Below are 23,478 nucleotides of genomic sequence, written 5' to 3' on the forward strand. Positions count from 1 at the left end.
ATAGCTTTACTGAAAGCTGCACAGGGACTGGGAGGACCCCGTCACCAGAGAGGGGCGGTATCCCTTTAAAGTGTGTGTACATAAACCATAGTGACTGCTGCGGACTGACAGCACTGCAGGACCCACCGGGCGCCAGAGATCTTAGTTTACCCTGTTACGCAACCAGCCCGTTCAGAAATGGGGATGCACGGCTCCAAGCCTCGGAAGCAAGCGCAGGTCCTGATGCTGGGCCTGGACGAGTCGGGGAAGAGCACCCTCCTATACAAACTCAAATACAATGAGAACGTGGTGACCGTGCCCACTGTGGGCTTCAACGTGGAGACGCTGGAGACGGACAGGAGCGGCCCCGGTCTCACCGTCTGGGACGTGGGTGGCCAGAGGAAGATGAGGCCCCACTGGAAGCATCACTACGCCGACACAGCCGGACTGCTGTTTGTGGTGGACAGCGCGGACCACGGGAGACTGGATGAGGCCTGCAAGGAACTCCATCGGGTAAGTCCCGCACTTACCCTTTGACAGCACACATGGGTAGTCAATGATGCCTGGCACACCGCAGGACGGTGCATGCAAAGGACTTGAATGTTGGATGCAGCACTTTATATTCAACCCGTTGCCGTGGAAAATTATGCAACTTCACCTAACTGGTCCAAAAAATATTTTTTGCAAATCCATCCATCCATCCATTTTCTTCCCTAGGGAGGCGTTCGGGTGGCATCCTAAGCAGATAATATAAATAATAGATTTTTATTTGTAAAAAGCACTTTACATTGAGCAAACAACCTCAAAGTGCTACAGTGTATTAAAAAAAATATATATATATATATATAATAAAAATTAAAAAATTAAAACTTGAACTAGCACACATATATCTAAAAAAAAAAGGCTTTTTTTTTAAAAAAAAAGAAGGGTTTTTAAGCCTTTTTTAAAAGCATCCACAGTCTGTGGTGCCCTCAGGTGGTCAGGGAGAGCGTTCCACAGTTCCATGCCCGAACCACCTCATCTGACAGCGGCTTTACTTTGAGTTCCTCCCGGATGGCAGAGCTTCTCACCCTAGCTCTAAGGGAGAGACCCGCCACCCGGCGGAGGAAACTCATTTACCCATGATCTTGTCCTTACGTAGATCGACCGGTAAATTGAGAGCTTTGCCTTCCGGCTCAGCTCCTTCTTCACCAAAACGGATCGATACAGCGTCCGCATTACTGAAGACGCCGCACCGATCCAACCTCAAAGTGCTACAGTGTATTAAAATAATGAATAAAAAGATAATACTTTTTTTTTTTTTTTAAATAGAGCTAGCACACATATATCTAAAAAAGGCTTTTTTTAAAAGAAGGGTTTTTAAGCTTTTTTTAAAAGCATCCACAGTCTGTGGTGCCCTCAGGTGGTCAGGGAGAGCGTTCCACAGTTCCATGTGATCTTGTCCTTTCGGTCATAACCCAAAGCTCATGACCATAGGTGAGGATGGGAACGTAGATCGACCGGTAAATTACCACAACGGATCGATACAGCGTCCGCATTACTGAAGACGCCGCACCGATCCAACCTCAAAGTGCTACAGTGTATTAAAAAATAAAATAAAAAGATAATACAAATAAATAAAAATAAAAATTAGAACTAGTACACATATATCTAAAAAAAGGCTTTTTTTTAAAAAAGAAGGGGTTTTTAAGCTTTTTTCAAAAGCATCCACAGTCTGTGGTGCCCTCAGGTGGTCAGGGAGAGCATTCCACAGTTCCATGCCCAAACCACCTCATCTGGCTCCTCTCCATGTGGAGGAGCAGCAGCTTTACTTTGAGCTCCTCCCTGGTTGACAGAGCTTCTCACCCTATCTCTAAGGGAGAGACCCGCCACCCGGCGGAGGAAACTCATTTACCCGTGATCTTGTCCTTTCGGTCATAACCCAAAGCTCATGACCATAGGTGAGGATGGGAACGTAGATCGACCGGTAAATTGAGAGTTTTGCCTTCCGGCTCAGCTCCTTCTTCACCACAACGGATCGATACAGCGTCCGCATTACTGAAGACGCCGCACCGATCCAACCTCAAAGTGCTACAGTGTATTAAAAAAATAAAATAAAAAGATAATAAAAATAAATACAAATTAAAACTTGAACTAGCACACATATATCTAAAAAAAAAAGGCTTTTTTAAAAAAAAAAAGAAGGGTTTTTAAGCCTTTTTTAAAAGCATCCACAGTCTGTGGTGCCCTCAGGTGGTCAGGGAGAGCGTTCCACAGTTCCATGCCCGACCCTCCTCATCTGGCAGCGGCTTTACTTTGAGTTCCTCCCGGATGACAGAGCTTCTCACCCTATCTCTAAGGGAGAGACCCGCCACCCGGCGGAGGAAACTCATTTACCCGTGATCTTGTCCTTTCGGTCATAACCCAAAGCTCATGACCATAGGTCAGGATGGGAACGTAAATCGACCGGTAAGTTGAGAGCTTTGCCTTCCGGCTCAGCTCCTTCTTCACCACAACGCATTACTGAAGACGCCGCACCGATCCAACCTCAAAGTGCTACAGTGTATTAAAAAATTAAATAAAAAGATAATACAAATAAATAAATAAATAAATTAGAACTAGCACACATACATCTAAAAAAAAGGCTTTTTTAAAAAGAAGGGTTTTTAAGCTTTTTTTAAAAGCATCCACAGTCTGTGGTGCCCTCAGGTGGTCAGGGAGAGCGTTCCACAGTTCCATGCCCGAACCACCTCGTCTAGCAGCGGCTTTACTTTGAGTTCCTCCCGGATGACAGAGCTTCTCACCCTAGCTCTAAGGGAGAGACCCGCCACCCGGCGGAGGAAACTCATTTACCCGTGATCTTGTCCTTTCGGTCATAACCCAAAGCTCATGACCATAGGTGAGGATGGGAACGTAGATCGCCCGGTAAATTGAGAGCTTTGCCTTCCGGCTCAGCTCCTTCTACACCACAACGGATCGATACAGCGTCCGCATTACTGAAGACGCCGCACCGATCCAACCTCAAAGTGCTACAGTGTATTAAAAAATAAAATAAAAAGATAATACAAATAAATAAAAATAAAAATTAGAACTAGCACACATACATCTAAAAAAAAGGCTTTTTTAAAAAGAAGGGTTTTTAAGCTTTTTTTAAAAGCATCCACAGTCTGTGGTGCCCTCAGGTGGTCAGGGAGAGCGTTCCACAGTTCCATGCCCGAACCACCTCATCTGACAGCGGCTTTACTTTGAGTTCCTCCCGGATGACAGAGCTTCTCACCCTATCTCTGAGGGAGAGACTCGCCACCCGGCGGAGGAAACTCATTTAGCCATGATCTTGTCCTTTCAGTCATAACCCAAAGCTCATGACCATAGGTGAGGATGGGAACGTAGATCGACCGGTAAATTGAGAGCTTTGCCTTCCGGCTCAGCTCCTTCTTCACCACAACGGATCGATACAGCGTCCGCATTACTGAAGACGCTGCACCGATCCAACCTCAAAGTGCTACAGTGTATTAAAAAATTAAATAAAAAGATAATACAAATTAATAAATAAATAAATAAATTAGAACTAGCACACATACATCTAAAAAAAGGCTTTTTTAAAAAGAAGGGTTTTTAAGCTTTTTTTAAAAGCATCCACAGTCTGTGGTGCCCTCAGGTGGTCAGGGAGAGCGTTCCACAGTTCCATGCCCGAACCACCTCATCTGGCAGCGGCTTTACTTTGAGTTCCTCCCGGATGGCAGAGCTTCTCACCCTGTGGCTATGAAAGTAGCTTACCACCACCAGGTGTGAATGAATGATGGGTTCTACATGTAAAGCGACTTTGTGTACTTAGAAAAGCGCTATATAAATCCCAGTTATTATTATTATTATTATTATTATCTCTAAGAGAGAGACCCGCCACCTGGCAGAGGAAACTTATTTACCCGTGATCTTGTCCTTTCGGTCATAACCCAAAGCTCATGACCATAGGTGAGGATGGGAACGTAGATCGACCGGTAAATTGAGAGCTTTGCCTTCCGGCTCAGCTCCTTCTTCACCACAACGGATCGATACAGCGTCCGCATTACTGAAGACGCTGCACCGATCCAACCTCAAAGTGCTACAGTGTATTAAAAAATAAAATAAAAAGATAATACAAATAAATAAAAATAAAAATTAGAACTAGCACACATACATCTAAAAAAAGGCTTTTTTTAAAAGAAGGGTTTTTAAGCTTTTTTTAAAAGCATCCACAGTCTGTGGTGCCCTCAGGTGGTCAGGGAGAGCGTTCCACAGTTCCATGCCCGAACCACCTCATCTGACAGCGGCTTTACTTTGAGTTCCTCCCGGATGGCAGAGCTTCTCACCCTAGCTCTAAGGGAGAGACCCGCCACCCGGCGGAGGAAACTCATTTACCCGTGATCTTGTCCTTTCGGTCATACCCCAAAGCTCATGACCATAGGTGAGGATGGGAACGTAGATCGACCGGTAAATTGAGAGTTTTGCCTTCCGGCTCAGCTCCTTCTTCACCACAACGGATCGATACAGCGTCCGCATTACTGAAGACGCCGCACCGATCCAACCTCAAAGTGCTACAGTGTATTAAAAAAATAAAATAAAAAGATAATAAAAATAAATACAAATTAAAACTTGAACTAGCACACATATATCTAAAAAAAAAAGGCTTTTTTAAAAAAAAAAAGAAGGGTTTTTAAGCCTTTTTTAAAAGCATCCACAGTCTGTGGTGCCCTCAGGTGGTCAGGGAGAGCGTTCCACAGTTCCATGCCCGAACCACCTCGTCTGACAGCGGCTTTACTTTGAGTTCCTCCCGGATGGCAGAGCTTCTCACCCTATCTCTAAGGGAGAGACCCGCCACCCGGCGGAGGAAACTCATTTACCCGTGATCTTGTCCTTTCGGTCATAACCCAAAGCTCATGACCATAGGTGAGGATGGGAACGTAGATCGACCGGTAAATTGAGAGCTTTGCCTTCCGGCTCAGCTCCTTCTTCACCACAACGGATCGATACAGCGTCCGCATTACTGAAGACGCCGCACCGATCCAACCTCAAAGTGCTACAGTGTATTAAAAAATAAAATAAAAAGATAATACAAATAAATAAAAATAAAAATTAGAACTAGCACACATACATCTAAAAAAAAGGCTTTTTTAAAAAGAAGGGTTTTTAAGCTTTTTTTAAAAGCATCCACAGTTTGTGGTGCCCTCAGGTGGTCAGGGAGAGCGTTCCACAGTTCCATGCCCGAACCACCTCATCTGGCAGCGGCTTTACTTTGAGTTCCTCCCGGATGGCAGAGCTTCTCACCCTAGCTCTAAGGGAGAGACCCGCCACCCGGCGGAGGAAACTCATTTACCCGTGATCTTGTCCTTTCGGTCATACCCCAAAGCTCATGACCATAGATGAGGATGGGAACGTAGATCGACCGGTAAACTGAGAGCTTTGCCTTCCGGCTCAGCTCCTTCTTCACCACAACGGATCGATACAGCGTCCGCATTACTGAAGACGCCGCACCGATCCAACCTCAAAGTGCTACAGTGTATTAAAAAAATAAATAAAAAGATAATAAAAATAAAAAAAAATAAAAAAAATAGAGCTAGCACACATATATCTAAAAAAGGTTTTTTTTAAAAAGAAGGGTTTTTAAGCCTTTTTTAAAAGCATCCACAGTCTGTGGTGCCCTCAGGTGGTCAGGGAGAGCGTTCCACAGTTCCATGCCCGAACCTCCTCATCTGACAGCGGCTTTACTTTGAGTTCCTCCCGGATGACAGAGCTTCTCACCCTAGCTCTAAGGGAGAGACCCGCCACCCGGCGGAGGAAACTCATTTACCCATGATCTTGTACTTTCGATCATAACCAAAAGCTCATGACCATAGGTGAGGATGGGAACGTAGATCGACCGGTAAACTGAGAGCTTTGCCTTCCGGCTCAGCTCCTTCTTCACCAAAACGGATCGATACAGCGTCCGCATTACTGAAGACGCCGCACCGATCCAACCTCAAAGTGCTACAGTGTATTAAAAAATTAAATAAAAAGATAATACAAATAAATAAATAAATAAATTAGAACTAGCACACATACATCTAAAAAAAAGGCTTTTTTAAAAAGAAGGGTTTTTAAGCTTTTTTTAAAAGCATCCACAGTCTGTGGTGCCCTCAGGTGGTCAGGGAGAGCGTTCCACAGTTCCATGCCCGAACCACCTCATCTGGCAGCGGCTTTACTTTGAGTTCCTCCCGGATGGCAGAGCTTCTCACCCTATCTCTAAGGGAGAGACCCGCCACCCGGCGGAGGAAACTCATTTACCCGTGATCTTGTCCTTTCGGTCATAACCCAAAGCTCATGACCATAGGTGAGGATGGGAATGTAGATCGACCGGTAAATTGAGAGTTTTGCCTTCCGGCTCAGCTCCTTCTTCACCACAACGGATCGATACAGCGTCCGCATTACTGAAGACGCCGCACCGATCCAACCTCAAAGTGCTACAGTGTATTAAAAAAATAAAATAAAAAGATAATAAAAATAAATAAAAATTAAAACTTGAACTAGCACACATATATCTAAAAAAAAAGAGGCTTTTTTTTTTTTTAAAAAGAAGGATTTTTAAGCCTTTTTTAAAAGCATCCACAGTCTGTGGTGCCCTCAGGTGGTCAGGGAGAGCGTTCCACAGTTCCATGCCCGAACCACCTCATCTGGCAGCGGCTTTACTTTGAGTTCCTCCCGGATGGCAGAGCTTCTCACCCTATCTCTAAGGGAGAGACCCGCCACCCGGCGGAGGAAACTCATTTACCCATGATTTTGTCCTTACGTAGATCGACCGGTAAATTGAGAGCTTTGCCTTCCGGCTCAGCTCCTTCTTCACCACAACGGATCGATACAGCGTCCGCATTACTGAAGACGCCGCACCGATCCAACCTCAAAGTGCTACAGTGTATTAAAAAATAAAATAAAAAGATAATACAAATAAATAAATAAATAAATTAGAACTAGCACACATACATCTAAAAAAAAAGCCTTTTTTAAAAAGAAGGGTTTTTAAGCTTTTTTTAAAAGCATCCACAGTCTGTGGTGCCCTCAGGTGGTCAGGGAGAGATTTCCACAGTTCCATGCCCGAACCACCTCATCTGGCAGCGGCTTTACTTTGAGTTCCTCCCGGATGGCAGAGCTTCTCACCCTATCTCTAAGGGAGAGACCCGCCACCCGGCGGAGGAAACTCCTTTACCCGTGATCTTGTCCTTTCGGTCATAACCCAAAGCTCATGACCATAGGTCAGGATGGGAACGTAGATCGACCGGTAAATTGAGAGCTTTGCCTTCCGGCTCAGCTCCTTCTTCACCACAACGGATCGATACGGCGTACGCATTACTGAAGACGCCGCACCGATCCAACCTCAAAGTGCTACAGTGTATTAAAAAATAAAATAAAAAGATAATTAAAAAAAATTAAATAAAAAAATAGAACCAGCACGCATATATTTTAAAAAAGGCTTTTAAAAAAAGAAGGGTTTTTAAGCCTTTTTTAAAAGCATCCACAGTCTGTGGTGCCCTCAGGTGGTCAGGGAGAGCGTTCCACAGTTCCATGCCCGAACCACCTCATCTGACAGCGGCTTTACTTTGAGTTCCTCCCGGATGGCAGAGCTTCTCACCCTATCTCTAAGGGAGAGACTCGCCACCCGGCGGAGGAAACTCATTTACCCATGATCTTGTCCTTTCGGTCATAACCTAAAACTCATGACCATAGGTGAGGATGGGAACGTAGATCGACCGGTAAATTGAGAGCTTTGCCTTCCGGCTCAGCTCCTTCTTCACCACAACGGATCGATACAGCGTCCGCATTACTGAAGACGCCGCACCGATCCAACCTCAAAGTGCTACAGTGTATTAAAAAATAAAATAAAAAGATAATACAAATAAATAAAAATAAAAATTAGAACTAGCACACATACCGTACATCTAAAAAAAAGGCTTTTTTAAAAAGAAGGGTTTTTTAAGCTTTATTTAAAAGCATCCACAGTCTGTGGTGCCCTCAGGTGGTCAGGGAGAGCGTTCCACAGTTCCATGCCCGAACCACCTCATCTGGCAGCGGCTTTACTTTGAGTTCCTCCCGGATGGCAGAGCTTCTCACCCTATCTCTAAGGGAGAGACCCGCCACCCGGCGGAGGAAACTCATTTACCCGTGATCTTGTCCTTTCGGTCATAACCCAAAGCTCATGACCATAGGTGAGGATGGGAATGTAGATCGACCGGTAAATTGAGAGTTTTGCCTTCCGGCTCAGCTCCTTCTTCACCACAACGGATCGATACGGCGTACGCATTACTGAAGACGCCGCACCGATCCAACCTCAAAGTGCTACAGTGTATTAAAAAAATAAAATAAAAAGATAATAAAAATAAATAAAAATTAAAACTTGAACTAGCACACATATATCTAAAAAAAAAGAGGCTTTTTTTTTTTTTTAAAAGAAGGATTTTTAAGCCTTTTTTAAAAGCATCCACAGTCTGTGGTGCCCTCAGGTGGTCAGGGAGAGCGTTCCACAGTTCCATGCCCGAACCACCTCATCTGGCAGCGGCTTTACTTTGAGTTCCTCCCGGATGGCAGAGCTTCTCACCCTAGCTCTAAGGGAGAGACCCGCCACCCGGCGGAGGAAACTCATTTACCCATGATTTTGTCCTTACGTAGATCGACCGGTAAATTGAGAGCTTTGCCTTCCGGCTCAGCTCCTTCTTCACCACAACGGATCGATACGGCGTACGCATTACTGAAGACGCCGCACCGATCCAACCTCAAAGTGCTACAGTGTATCAAAATAATAAATAAAAAGATAATAAAAATAAAAAAAATAAAAATTAGAACTAGCACACATATATCTAAAAAAGGTTTTTTTAAAAAGAAGGGTTTTTAAGCCTTTTTTAAAAGCATCCACAGTCTGTGGTGCCCTCAGGTGGTCAGGGAGAGCGTTCCACAGTTCCATGCCCGAACCACCTCATCTGACAGCGGCTTTACTTTGAGTTCCTCCCGGATGGCAGAGCTTCTCACCCTATCTCTAAGGGAGAGACCCGCCACCCGGCGGAGGAAACTCATTTACCCATGATCTTGTCCTTTCGGTCATAACCCAAAGCTCATGACCATAGGTGAGGATGGGAACGTAGATCGACCGGTAAACTGAGAGCTTTGCCTTCCGGCTCAGCTCCTTCTTCACCAAAACGGATCGATACAGCGTCCGCATTACTGAAGACGCCGCACCGATCCAACCTCAAAGTGCTACAGTGTATTAAAAAATTAAATAAAAAGATAATACAAATAAATAAATAAATAAATTAGAACTAGCACACATACATCTAAAAAAAAGGCTTTTTTAAAAAGAAGGGTTTTTAAGCTTTTTTTAAAAGCATCCACAGTCTGTGGTGCCCTCAGGTGGTCAGGGAGAGCGTTCCACAGTTCCATGCCCGAACCACCTCATCTGGCAGCGGCTTTACTTTGAGTTCCTCCCGGATGGCAGAGCTTCTCACCCTATCTCTAAGGGAGAGACCCGCCACCCGGCGGAGGAAACTCATTTACCCGTGATCTTGTCCTTTCGGTCATAACCCAAAGCTCATGACCATAGGTGAGGATGGGAATGTAGATCGACCGGTAAATTGAGAGTTTTGCCTTCCGGCTCAGCTCCTTCTTCACCACAACGGATCGATACAGCGTCCGCATTACTGAAGACGCCGCACCGATCCAACCTCAAAGTGCTACAGTGTATTAAAAAAATAAAATAAAAAGATAATAAAAATAAATAAAAATTAAAACTTGAACTAGCACACATATATCTAAAAAAAAAGAGGCTTTTTTTTTTTTTAAAAAGAAGGATTTTTAAGCCTTTTTTAAAAGCATCCACAGTCTGTGGTGCCCTCAGGTGGTCAGGGAGAGCGTTCCACAGTTCCATGCCCGAACCACCTCATCTGGCAGCGGCTTTACTTTGAGTTCCTCCCGGATGGCAGAGCTTCTCACCCTAGCTCTAAGGGAGAGACCCGCCACCCGGCGGAGGAAACTCATTTACCCATGATTTTGTCCTTACGTAGATCGACCGGTAAATTGAGAGCTTTGCCTTCCGGCTCAGCTCCTTCTTCACCACAACGGATCGATACGGCGTACGCATTACTGAAGACGCCGCACCGATCCAACCTCAAAGTGCTACAGTGTATTAAAAAATAAAATAAAAAGATAATACAAATAAATAAATAAATAAATTAGAACTAGCACACATACATCTAAAAAAAAAGCCTTTTTTAAAAAGAAGGGTTTTTAAGCTTTTTTTAAAAGCATCCACAGTCTGTGGTGCCCTCAGGTGGTCAGGGAGAGATTTCCACAGTTCCATGCCCGAACCACCTCATCTGGCAGCGGCTTTACTTTGAGTTCCTCCCGGATGGCAGAGCTTCTCACCCTATCTCTAAGGGAGAGACCCGCCACCCAGCGGAGGAAACTCCTTTACCCGTGATCTTGTCCTTTCGGTCATAACCCAAAGCTCATGACCATAGGTCAGGATGGGAACGTAGATCGACCGGTAAATTGAGAGCTTTGCCTTCCGGCTCAGCTCCTTCTTCACCACAACGGATCGATACGGCGTACGCATTACTGAAGACGCCGCACCGATCCAACCTCAAAGTGCTACAGTGTATTAAAAAATAAAATAAAAAGATAATTAAAAAAAATTAAATAAAAAAATAGAACCAGCACGCATATATTTTAAAAAAGGCTTTTAAAAAAAGAAGGGTTTTTAAGCCTTTTTTAAAAGCATCCACAGTCTGTGGTGCCCTCAGGTGGTCAGGGAGAGCGTTCCACAGTTCCATGCCCGAACCATCTCATCTGGCAGCGGCTTTACTTTGAGTTCCTCCCGGATGGCAGAGCTTCTCACCCTAGCTCTAAGGGAGAGACCCGCCACCCGGCGGAGGAAACTCATTTACCCATGATTTTGTCCTTACGTAGATCGACCGGTAAATTGAGAGCTTTGCCTTCCGGCTCAGCTCCTTCTTCACCACAACGGATCGATACGGCGTACGCATTACTGAAGACGCCGCACCGATCCAACCTCAAAGTGCTACAGTGTATTAAAAAATAAAATAAAAAGATAATACAAATAAATAAATAAATAAATTAGAACTAGCACACATACATCTAAAAAAAAAGCCTTTTTTAAAAAGAAGGGTTTTTAAGCTTTTTTTAAAAGCATCCACAGTCTGTGGTGCCCTCAGGTGGTCAGGGAGAGATTTCCACAGTTCCATGCCCGAACCACCTCATCTGGCAGCGGCTTTACTTTGAGTTCCTCCCGGATGGCAGAGCTTCTCACCCTATCTCTAAGGGAGAGACCCGCCACCCAGCGGAGGAAACTCCTTTACCCGTGATCTTGTCCTTTCGGTCATAACCCAAAGCTCATGACCATAGGTCAGGATGGGAACGTAGATCGACCGGTAAATTGAGAGCTTTGCCTTCCGGCTCAGCTCCTTCTTCACCACAACGGATCGATACGGCGTACGCATTACTGAAGACGCCGCACCGATCCAACCTCAAAGTGCTACAGTGTATTAAAAAATAAAATAAAAAGATAATTAAAAAAAATTAAATAAAAAAATAGAACCAGCACGCATATATTTTAAAAAAGGCTTTTAAAAAAAGAAGGGTTTTTAAGCCTTTTTTAAAAGCATCCACAGTCTGTGGTGCCCTCAGGTGGTCAGGGAGAGCGTTCCACAGTTCCATGCCCGAACCACCTCATCTGACAGCGGCTTTACTTTGAGTTCCTCCCGGATGGCAGAGCTTCTCACCCTATCTCTAAGGGAGAGACTCGCCACCCGGCGGAGGAAACTCATTTACCCATGATCTTGTCCTTTCGGTCATAACCTAAAACTCATGACCATAGGTGAGGATGGGAACGTAGATCGACCGGTAAATTGAGAGCTTTGCCTTCCGGCTCAGCTCCTTCTTCACCACAACGGATCGATACAGCGTCCGCATTACTGAAGACGCCGCACCGATCCAACCTCAAAGTGCTACAGTGTATTAAAAAATAAAATAAAAAGATAATTAAAAAAAATTAAATAAAAAAATAGAACCAGCACGCATATATTTTAAAAAAGGCTTTTAAAAAAAGAAGGGTTTTTAAGCCTTTTTTAAAAGCATCCACAGTCTGTGGTGCCCTCAGGTGGTCAGGGAGAGCGTTCCACAGTTCCATGCCCGAACCACCTCATCTGACAGCGGCTTTACTTTGAGTTCCTCCCGGATGGCAGAGCTTCTCACCCTATCTCTAAGGGAGAGACCCGCCACCCGGCGGAGGAAACTCATTTACCCATGATCTTGTCCTTACGTAGATCGACCGGTAAATTGAGAGCTTTGCCTTCCGGCTCAGCTCTTTCTTCACCACAACGGATCGATACAGCGTCCGTATTACTGAAGACGCCGCACCGATCCAACCTCAAAGTGCTACAGTGTATTAAAATAATAAATAAAAAGATAATAAAAAATAAAATAAAACAAATAGAGCTAGCACACACATATCTAAAAAAGGCTTTTTTAAAAAGAAGGGTTTTTAAGCCTTTTTTAAAAGCATCCACAGTCTGTGGTGCCCTCAGGTGGTCAGGGAGAGCTTTCCACAGTTCCATGCCCGAACCACCTCATCTGGCAGCGGCTTTACTTTGAGCTCCTCCCGGATGACAGAGCTTCTCACCCTATCTCTAAGGGAGAGACCCGCCACCCGGCGGAGGAAACTCATTTACCCGTGATCTTGTCCTTTCGGTCATAACCCAAAGCTCATGACCATAGGTGAGGATGGGAACGTAGATCGACCGGTAAATTGAGAGTTTTGCCTTCCGGCTCAGCTCCTTCTTCACCACAACGGATCGATACAGCGTCCGCATTACTGAAGATGCCGCACCGATCCAACCTCAAAGTGCTACAGTGTATTAAAAAATAAAATAAAAAGATAATACAAATAAATAAAAATAAAAATTAGAACTAGTACACATACATCTAAAAAAAGGCTTTTTTAAAAAGAAGGGTTTTTAAGCTTTTTTTAAAAGCATCCACAGTCTATGGTGCCCTCAGGTGGTCAGGGAGAGTGTTCCTGGCGGTATAGCTCGGTTGGTAGAGTGGCCGTGCCAGCAACTTGTGGATTCCAGGTTCGATTCCCGCTTCTGCCATCCTAGTCTCTGCCGTTGTGTCCTTGGGCAAGACACTTTACCCACCTGCTCCCAGTGCCACCCACACTGGTTTAAATGTAACTTAGATATTGGCTTTCACTACGTAAAGTGCTTTGAGTCACTAGAGAAAAGCGCTATATAAATATAATTCACTTCACTTCACTGTGAAGAGTTTGCCTGCTCTCTGCGTGCGTGCGTGGGCTTTCTCCGAGAACTCCGGCATCATCCCACATTCCAGAGACACACATGTTCGGTTCATTCAGTGCTACGGTCGCTACAGCTTAAAATGGAAACGGCACTTTTTTAGACTGTATTTATATTATTCACATGTGAATAATATAAATACAGTCTATTATACAGCATTATTCACATGTGAATAAAATAAATACAGTCTATTATACAGAATTATTCACATGTGAATAAAATAAATACAGTCTATTATACAGCATTATTCACATGTGAATAGTATAAATACAGTCTATTATACAGCATTATTCACATGTGAATAAAATAAATACAGTCTTTTATACAGAATTATTCACATGTAAATAATATAAATACAGTCTATCATACAGCATTATTCACATGTGAATAATATAAATACAGTCTATTATGCAGCATTATTCACATGTGAATAATATAAATACAGTCTATTATACTGCATTATTCACATGTGAATAAAATAAATACAGTCTATTATACAGCATTATTCACATGTGAATAGTATAAATACAGTCTATTATACAGCATTATTCACATGTGAATAAAATAAATACAGTCTATTATACAGCATTATTCACATGTGAATAGTATAAATACAGTCTATTATACAGCATTATTCACATGTGAATAAAATAAATACAGTCTTTTATACAGAATTATTCACATGTAAATAATATAAATACAGTCTATCATACAGCATTATTCACATGTGAATAATATAAATACAGTCTATTATGCAGCATTATTCACATGTGAATAATATAAATACAGTCTATTATACTGCATTATTCACATGTGAATAAAATAAATACAGTCTATTATACAGCATTATTCACATGTGAATAGTATAAATACAGTCTAATATACAGCATTATTCACATGTGAATAAAATAAATACAGTCTATTATACAGAATTATTCACATGTGAATAAAATAAATACAGTCTATTATACAGCATTATTCACATGTGAATAGTATAAATACAGTCTATTATACAGCATTATTCACATGTGAATAAAATAAATACAGTCTATTATACAGCATTATTCACATGTGAATAGTATAAATACAGTCTATTATACAGCATTATTCACATGTGAATAAAATAAATACAGTCTTTTATACAGAATTATTCACATGTAAATAATATAAATACAGTCTATCATACAGCATTATTCACATGTGAATAATATAAATACAGTCTATTATGCAGCATTATTCACATGTGAATAATATAAATACAGTCTATTATACAGCATTATTCACATGTGAATAAAATAAATACAGTCTATTATACAGCATTATTCACATGTGAATAGTATAAATACAGTCTATTATACAGCATTATTCACATGTGAATAAAATAAATACAGTCTATTATACAGCATTATTCACATGTGAATAGTATAAATACAGTCTATTATACAGCATTATTCACATGTGAATAGAATAAATACAGTCTTTTATACAGAATTATTCACATGTAAATAATATAAATACAGTCTATCATACAGCATTATTCACATGTGAATAGAATAAATACAGTCTATTATGCAGCATTATTCACATGTGAATAATATAAATACAGTCTATTATACAGAATTATTCACATGTGAATAATATAAATACAGTCTATTATACAGCATTATTCACATGTGAATAATATAAATACAGTCTAACATACAGCATTATTCACATGTGAATAATATAAATACAGTCTATTATACAGCATTATTCACATGTGAATAATATACACACAGTCTATGATACTGCATTATTCACGTGTGAATAGTATAAATACAGTCTATTATACAGCATTATTCACATGTGAATAATATAAATACAGTCTATTATACAGCATTATTCACATGTGAATAATATACAGTAAATACAGTCTATTATACAGCATTATTCACATGTGAATAATTTAAACACAGTTTATTATACAGCATTATTCACATGTGAATAATATACAGTAAATACAGTCTATTATACAGCATTATTCACATGTGAATAATTTAAACACAGTTTATTATACAGCATTATTCACATGTGAATAATATACACACAGTCTATTATACTGCATTATTCACGTGTGAATAGTATAAATACAGTCTATTATACAGAATTATTCACATGTGAATAATATAAATACAGTCTATTATACTGCATTATTCACATGTGAATAACATAAATACAGTCTATTATACAGCATTATTCACATGTGAATAATGTAAATACAGTCTATTATACAGCATCATTTGCATGTGAATAATATAAATACAGTCTATTATACAGCATTATTCACATGTGAATAATGTAAATACAGTCTATTATACAGCATTATTCACATGTGAATAATATAAATACAGTCTATTATACAGCATTATTCACATGTGAATAATATAAATACAGTCTATTATACAGCATTATTCACATGTGAATAATGTAAATACAGTCTATTATACAGCATCATTTGCATGTGAATAACATAAATACAGTCTATTATACAGCATTATTCACATGTAAATAATATAAATACAGTCTATTATACAGCATTATTCACATGTGAATAATGTAAATACAGTCTATTATACAGCATCATTTGCATGTGAATAATATAAATACAGTCTATTATACAGCATTATTCACATGTGAATAATGTAAATACAGTCTATTATACAGCATCATTTGCATGTGAATAATATAAATACAGTCTATTATACAGCATTATTCACATGTGAATAATATAAATACAGTCTATTATACAGCATCATTTGCATGTGAATAATATAAATACAGTCTATTATACAGCATTATTCACATGTGAATAATATAAATACAGTCTATTATACAGCATCATTTGCATGTGAATAATATAAATACAGTCTATTATACAGCATTATTCACATGTGAATAATGTAAATACAGTCTATTATACAGCATCATTTGCATGTGAATAATATAAATACAGTCTATTATACAGCATTATTCACATGTGAATAATGTAAATCAGTCTATTATACAGCATCATTTGCATGTGAATAATATAAATACAGTCTATTATACAGCATTATTCACATGTAAATAATATAAATACAGTCTATTATACTGCATTATTCACATGTGAATAATGTAAATACAGTCTATTATACAGCATCATTTGCATGTGAATAATATAAATACAGTCTATTATACAGCATTATTCACATGTGAATAATGTAAATACAGTCTATTATACAGCATCATTTGCATGTGAATAATGTAAATACAGTCTATTATACAGCATTATTCACATGTGAATAATGTAAATACAGTCTATTATACAGCATCATTTGCATGTGAATAATATAAATACAGTCTATTATACAGCATTATTCACATGTGAATAATATAAATACAGTCTGTTATACAGCATCATTTGCATGTGAATAATATAAATACAGTCTATTATACAGCATTATTCACATGTGAATAATGTAAATACAGTCTATTATACAGCATCATTTGCATGTGAATAATATAAATACAGTCTATTATACAGCATTATTCACATGTGAATAATGTAAATACAGTCTATTATACAGCATCATTTGCATGTGAATAATATAAATACAGTCTATTATACAGCATTATTCACATGTGAATAATATACAGTAAATACAGTCTATTATACAACATTATTCACATGTGAATAATATAAATACAGTCTATTATACAGCATTATTCACATGTGAATAATATAAATACAGTCTATTATACAGCATTATTCACATGTGAATAACATGAATACAGTCTATTATACAGAATTATTCACATGTGAATAATATAAATACAGTCTATTATACAGCATCATTTGCATGTGAATAATATAAATACAGTCTATTATACAGAATTATTCACATGTGAATAATATAAATACAGTCTATTATACAGCATTATTCACATGTGAATAATATAAATACAGTCTATTATACAGCATTATTCACATGTGAATAACATAAATACAGTCTATTATACAGCATTATTCACATGTGAATAATATACATACAGTCTATTATACAGCATCATTCACATGTGAATAATATAAATACAGTCTATTATACAGCATCATTCACGTGTGAATAATATAAATACAGTCTATTATACAGAATTATTCACATGTGAATAATATAAATGCAGTCTATTACACAGCATTATTCGCATGTGAATAATATAAATACAGTCTATTATACAGCATTATTCACATGTGAATAATATAAATACAGTCTATTATACAGCATTATTCACATGTGAATAATATAAATACAGTCTATTATACAACATTATTCACATGTGAATAATATAAATACAGTCTATTATACAGCATTATTCACATGTGAATAATATAAACACAGTCTATTATACTGCATTATTCACGTGTGAATAACATAAATACAGTCTATTATACAGCATTATTCACATGTGAATAATGTAAATACAGTCTATTATACAGCATCATTTGCATGTGAGTAATATAAATACAGTCTATTATACAGCATCATTTGCATGTGAATAATATAAATACAGTCTATTATACAGCATTATTCACATGTGAATAATGTAAATACAGTCTATTATACAGCATCATTTGCATGTGAATAATATAAATACAGTCTATTATACAGCATTATTCACATGTGAATAATATAAATACAGTCTATTATACAGCATCATTTGCATGTGAATAATATAAATACAGTCTATTATACAGCATTATTCACATGTGAATAATATAAATACAGTCTATTATACAGCATCATTTGCATGTGAATAATATAAATACAGTCTATTATACAGCATTATTCACATGTGAATAATGTAAATACAGTCTATTATACAGCATCATTTGCATGTGAATAATATAAATACAGTCTATTATACAGCATTATTCACATGTGAATAATGTAAATCAGTCTATTATACAGCATCATTTGCATGTGAATAATATAAATACAGTCTATTATACAGCATTATTCACATGTGAATAATGTAAATACAGTCTATTATACTGCATTATTCACATGTGAATAATGTAAATACAGTCTATTATACAGCATTATTCACATGTAAATAATATAAATACAGTCTATTATACAGCATTATTCACATGTGAATAATGTAAATACAGTCTATTATACAGCATCATTTGCATGTGAATAATATAAATACAGTCTATTATACAGCATTATTCACATGTGAATAATGTAAATACAGTCTATTATACAGCATCATTTGCATGTGAATAATGTAAATACAGTCTATTATACAGCATTATTCACATGTGAATAATGTAAATACAGTCTATTATACAGCATCATTTGCATGTGAATAATATAAATACAGTCTATTATACAGCATTATTCACATGTGAATAATATAAATACAGTCTGTTATACAGCATCATTTGCATGTGAATAATATAAATACAGTCTATTATACAGCATTATTCACATGTGAATAATGTAAATACAGTCTATTATACAGCATCATTTGCATGTGAATAATATAAATACAGTCTATTATACAGCATTATTCACATGTGAATAATGTAAATACAGTCTATTATACAGCATCATTTGCATGTGAATAATATAAATACAGTCTATTATACAGCATTATTCACATGTGAATAATATACAGTAAATACAGTCTATTATACAACATTATTCACATGTGAATAATATAAATACAGTCTATTATACAGCATTATTCACATGTGAATAATATAAATACAGTCTATTATACAGCATTATTCACATGTGAATAACATGAATACAGTCTATTATACAGAATTATTCACATGTGAATAATATAAATACAGTCTATTATACAGCATCATTTGCATGTGAATAATATAAATACAGTCTATTATACAGAATTATTCACATGTGAATAATATAAATACAGTCTATTATACAGCATTATTCACATGTGAATAATATAAATACAGTCTATTATACAGCATTATTCACATGTGAATAACATAAATACAGTCTATTATACAGCATTATTCACATGTGAATAATATACATACAGTCTATTATACAGCATCATTCACATGTGAATAATATAAATACAGTCTATTATACAGCATCATTCACGTGTGAATAATATAAATACAGTCTATTATACAGAATTATTCACATGTGAATAATATAAATGCAGTCTATTACACAGCATTATTCGCATGTGAATAATATAAATACAGTCTATTATACAGCATTATTCACATGTGAATAATATAAATACAGTCTATTATACAGCATTATTCACATGTGAATAATATAAATACAGTCTATTATACAACATTATTCACATGTGAATAATATAAATACAGTCTATTATACAGCATTATTCACATGTGAATAATATAAACACAGTCTATTATACTGCATTATTCACGTGTGAATAACATAAATACAGTCTATTATACAGCATTATTCACATGTGAATAATGTAAATACAGTCTATTATACAGCATCATTTGCATGTGAGTAATATAAATACAGTCTATTATACAGCATTATTCACATGTGAATAATATAAATACAGTCTATTATACAGCATTATTCACATGTGAATAATATAAATACAGTCTATTATACAGCATTATTCACATGTGAATAATATACATACAGTCTATTATACAGCATTATTCACATGTGAATAATATAAATACAGTCTATTATACAGCATTATTCACATGTGAATAATATACATACAGTCTATAATACAGCATTATTCACATGTGAATAATATAAATACAGTCTATTATACAGCATTATTCACATGTGAATAATATAAACACAGTCTATTATACTGCATTATTCACGTGTGAATAATATAAATACAGTCTATTATACAGAATTATTCACATGTGAATAACATAAATACAGTCTATTATACAGCATTATTCACATGTGAATAATATAAATACAGTCTATTATACAGCATTATTCACATGTGAATAATATAAATACAGTCTATCATACAGAATTATTCACATGTGAATAATATAAATACAGTCTATTATACAGCATTATTCACATGTGAATAATATAAATACAGTCTATTATACAGCATTATTCACATGTGAATAATATAAATACAGTCTATTATACAGCATTATTCACATGTGAAAAATATAAATACAGTCTATTATACAGCATTATTCACATGTGGACAACCCTGTTATAAAGGGCACTCAATTCTACCTACGCACACATTAAGCTATCATGTGCCAGAATAGTAATGCATACGTGTTCTCTGTTCTGGCGCTTCAGGTCCTGAAGTACGAGAGCCTCCGAGGAGTTCCTCTGGTCGTACTCGCCAACAAACAGGATCTTCGCGGGGCTCTAAGCCCAGAGATGGTGTGCCAGAGACTGGACCTGAGGCAGGTGTGCCAGGGCAGCAGGGCCTGGTTCATCCAGCCGTGCTCGGGCGTCACCGGCACCGGGCTGGAGCAAGGCTTCAGGAGGATAGTCTATCTGATGAAGACCCCACTGAGACAGACGCGAGAGGACATTCAGGTCAAGATGAAATCCAAGGGCTTTAGTATCGCTGCTTTGATATGTGGCTGATAGCTCCTGGAGATCCAAGGATTCATTTAATCACACTTTGTGTTCAATCCACTTCTGCCTGCCTGAGCTGTACCATCCAAACAAACATCTCCAACATGGTGGTTTGAATCAAACACAAGAGAACGTGTCTTTGGGTTTGCCCAAAAGACTTTTTGAAGACCCTTGTTTTTCATTCCAACATTCCTCTACGCTAACTTCATGTAACACGTCTCAGATCCGGTCGACAATAGAGTGAAGTGCACCTGTGGAAGCATTCTTGACTATTTGAACACTGACTTGGTTGTATGGAACAATAAACATGTTGCTGCTATGTCTACCTATTATATATTCATGTATTATTCCATTACAGTACAAGCTTTAAATTTGATGGATTTTATTGAGAACATTTTTGAAAATGTCTTTGTGGAGGGGGGCGTGGCCTGCGGGCCTGCAGCGAGGCGGGGTGTACCAGGACCGGCCTCGAAGTCAGCGACAGGTGCGTAGATGGCCCACCTGGGCCTTGTTATCTAATCACTAGTGATGGGTCCGGCAACACCAATGCATGCATGCGTCGAGCTCATAGAGCAAAACCCTGTGTCGGTGCGCGTACCGCTTTTAGAAAGTCACGTGACCGATCATGAGCTGTTTCGGTCATGTGACCGATATGCGAACTGTGTCGCACTGGCGCCTCCTCTGTGCCCTGTGAGCAGGTCTTTTCTACAGCCGGAGAAATAATAACTAAGAAGAGAAATCGTCTAAAATTTATTGGAAAAACGTTGTTTTTTTAAATAAAAATGTGTAAAAAAAATGTATAAAAAAATTCCCAGTCCACAAGCATCCTCATTCACAACACGTTCTCTTAGATTTCCATGTTATGATACATGTTCACATTATTTATTGACTGTATCTAAAAAAGATACAACTATATTTTTATTTAAATGAAGATTGTCAGGCTTGGACGGAGGAAGGGACTCAGATGCAGAGAGGTGATTCCAAATAAAGCTTTTATTTTGAAATACTCTTTAAGCCTCCTGAGCCGAGTAAATTCAATTACTATGAAACACAAAAATACTGTCGACAAAATGTTCCAAAAAGGGAAAAACCGAAAATCACTCCAAAAAAAAAGGAGGAATACAAAAATAAGGACGATATAATTAGCACCGTATCTGTTATCAAAAACTTTAACAAAAAAACGCTCCAAACAGGAGGAAGAAAATAAAGACTATAAAACTTAACTACTCTAATCAATGTAAACAAAAAATCACTCAACAAACTTTGAGGAAAAAATCTTTAAGGAAAAATAATAACTCACCACTGCGGTAGAAAAAGGTAGGATAACAAAAGTCGCTCTGAGGGAGGAAAAAAGTCAATTCAAAATTACAGCGCAAGACAGGCACGAAAGCTCGAGACAATCTGGCACAGAACAAGGGGAGGCTTGGGCTTATAAAGAACATGAGGGTAATGGGAAACAGGTGGAAACAATCAAGGGTCAGGAATGACGTCAGACTGGTGACACAAGAGGAAGGACCCGTGATCTGAAACAAGGGGAGTTGCTTTTCAAAATAAAACATGTAAATCACAAGACAGAAAAAAACCAAGACAAGACTTCCCTCACCGCGGTGTGACAAAGATATGAAATAATCCTAAATGAAATACAATGACTTGGTTTATATTATTGTATATACTAGGTCATAAAATCAGTGTCAGTTGAGTCGGTCCATAGGTTGCCTGTAGGGATTTTTAAAGGGGAACATTATCACAATTTCAGAATGGTTAAAACCATTAAAAATCAGTTCCCAGTGGCTTATTTTATTTTTCGAAGTTTTTTTCAAAATTTTACCCATCACGCAATATCCCTAAAAAAAGCTTCAAAGTGCCTGATTTTAATCACCCGTCCATTTTCCTGTGACGTCACATAGTGATGCCAACACAAACAAACATGGCGGAAAGAACAGCAAGCTATAGCGACATTAGCTCGGATTCAGACTCGGATTTCAGCGGCTTAAGCGATTCAACAGATCACGCATGTATTGAAACGGATGGTTGTAGTGTGGAGGCAGGTAGCGAAAACGAAATTGAAGAAGAAACTGAAGCTATTGAGCCATATCGGTTTGAACCGTATGCAAGCGAAACCGACGAAAACGACACGACAGCCAGCGACACGGGAGAAAGCGAGGACGAATTCGGCGATCGCCTTCTAACCGACGATTGGTATGTGTTTGTTTGGCATTAAAGGAAACTAACAACTATGAACTAGGTTTACAGCATATGAAATACATTTGGCATCAACATGCACTTTGAGAGTGCAGACAGCCCAATTTTCATTAATCAATATATTCTGTAGACATACCCTCATCCGCTCTCTTTTCCTGAAAGCTGATCTGTCCAGTTTTGGAGTTGATGTCAGCAGGCCAGGGAAGCTAGGGTCGATAGGGGGTTTAGCTCGCTCGTCTGCGGGAGCAAACTGCAGCCATTGCTTGCCGTGCTAGCGAGGTCCTTTGTCCCTGAATTGCTCACACACTCCGGCAGAT

General features: G+C 38.3%; 1 protein-coding gene across 1 annotated transcript; it reads left to right on the top strand.

Annotated features, from left to right (window-relative positions):
• The first annotated feature begins 177 nt into the window (after positions 1–177).
• On the top strand, positions 178–21,232 carry LOC133614305 (ADP-ribosylation factor-like protein 14). Its single transcript, XM_061972155.1, has 2 exons — positions 178–492; positions 20,672–21,232. The coding sequence occupies exons 1-2, from the start codon at positions 178–180 to the stop codon at positions 20,966–20,968; spliced, it is 612 nt and encodes a 203-aa protein (XP_061828139.1). The 3' UTR covers positions 20,969–21,232.
• The last annotated feature ends 2,246 nt before the right edge of the window (positions 21,233–23,478 follow it).

The sequence above is a fragment of the Nerophis lumbriciformis genome, linkage group LG17 (genome assembly GCF_033978685.3).
Source record: "Nerophis lumbriciformis linkage group LG17, RoL_Nlum_v2.1, whole genome shotgun sequence".
Taxonomy (NCBI): Eukaryota; Metazoa; Chordata; class Actinopteri; order Syngnathiformes; family Syngnathidae; genus Nerophis; species Nerophis lumbriciformis.

What these genes read in the sequence shown, in the direction of transcription:
- LOC133614305 (XM_061972155.1), top strand. Translation starts at nt 178, where the DNA reads ATGGGGATGCACGGCTCCAAGCCTCGGAAGCAAGCGCAGGTCCTGATG. An exon ending in CCTGCAAGGAACTCCATCGG is followed by an intron (nt 493 to 20,671) that starts GTAAGTCCCGCA and finishes CTGGCGCTTCAG; the next exon opens with GTCCTGAAGTACGAGAGCCT.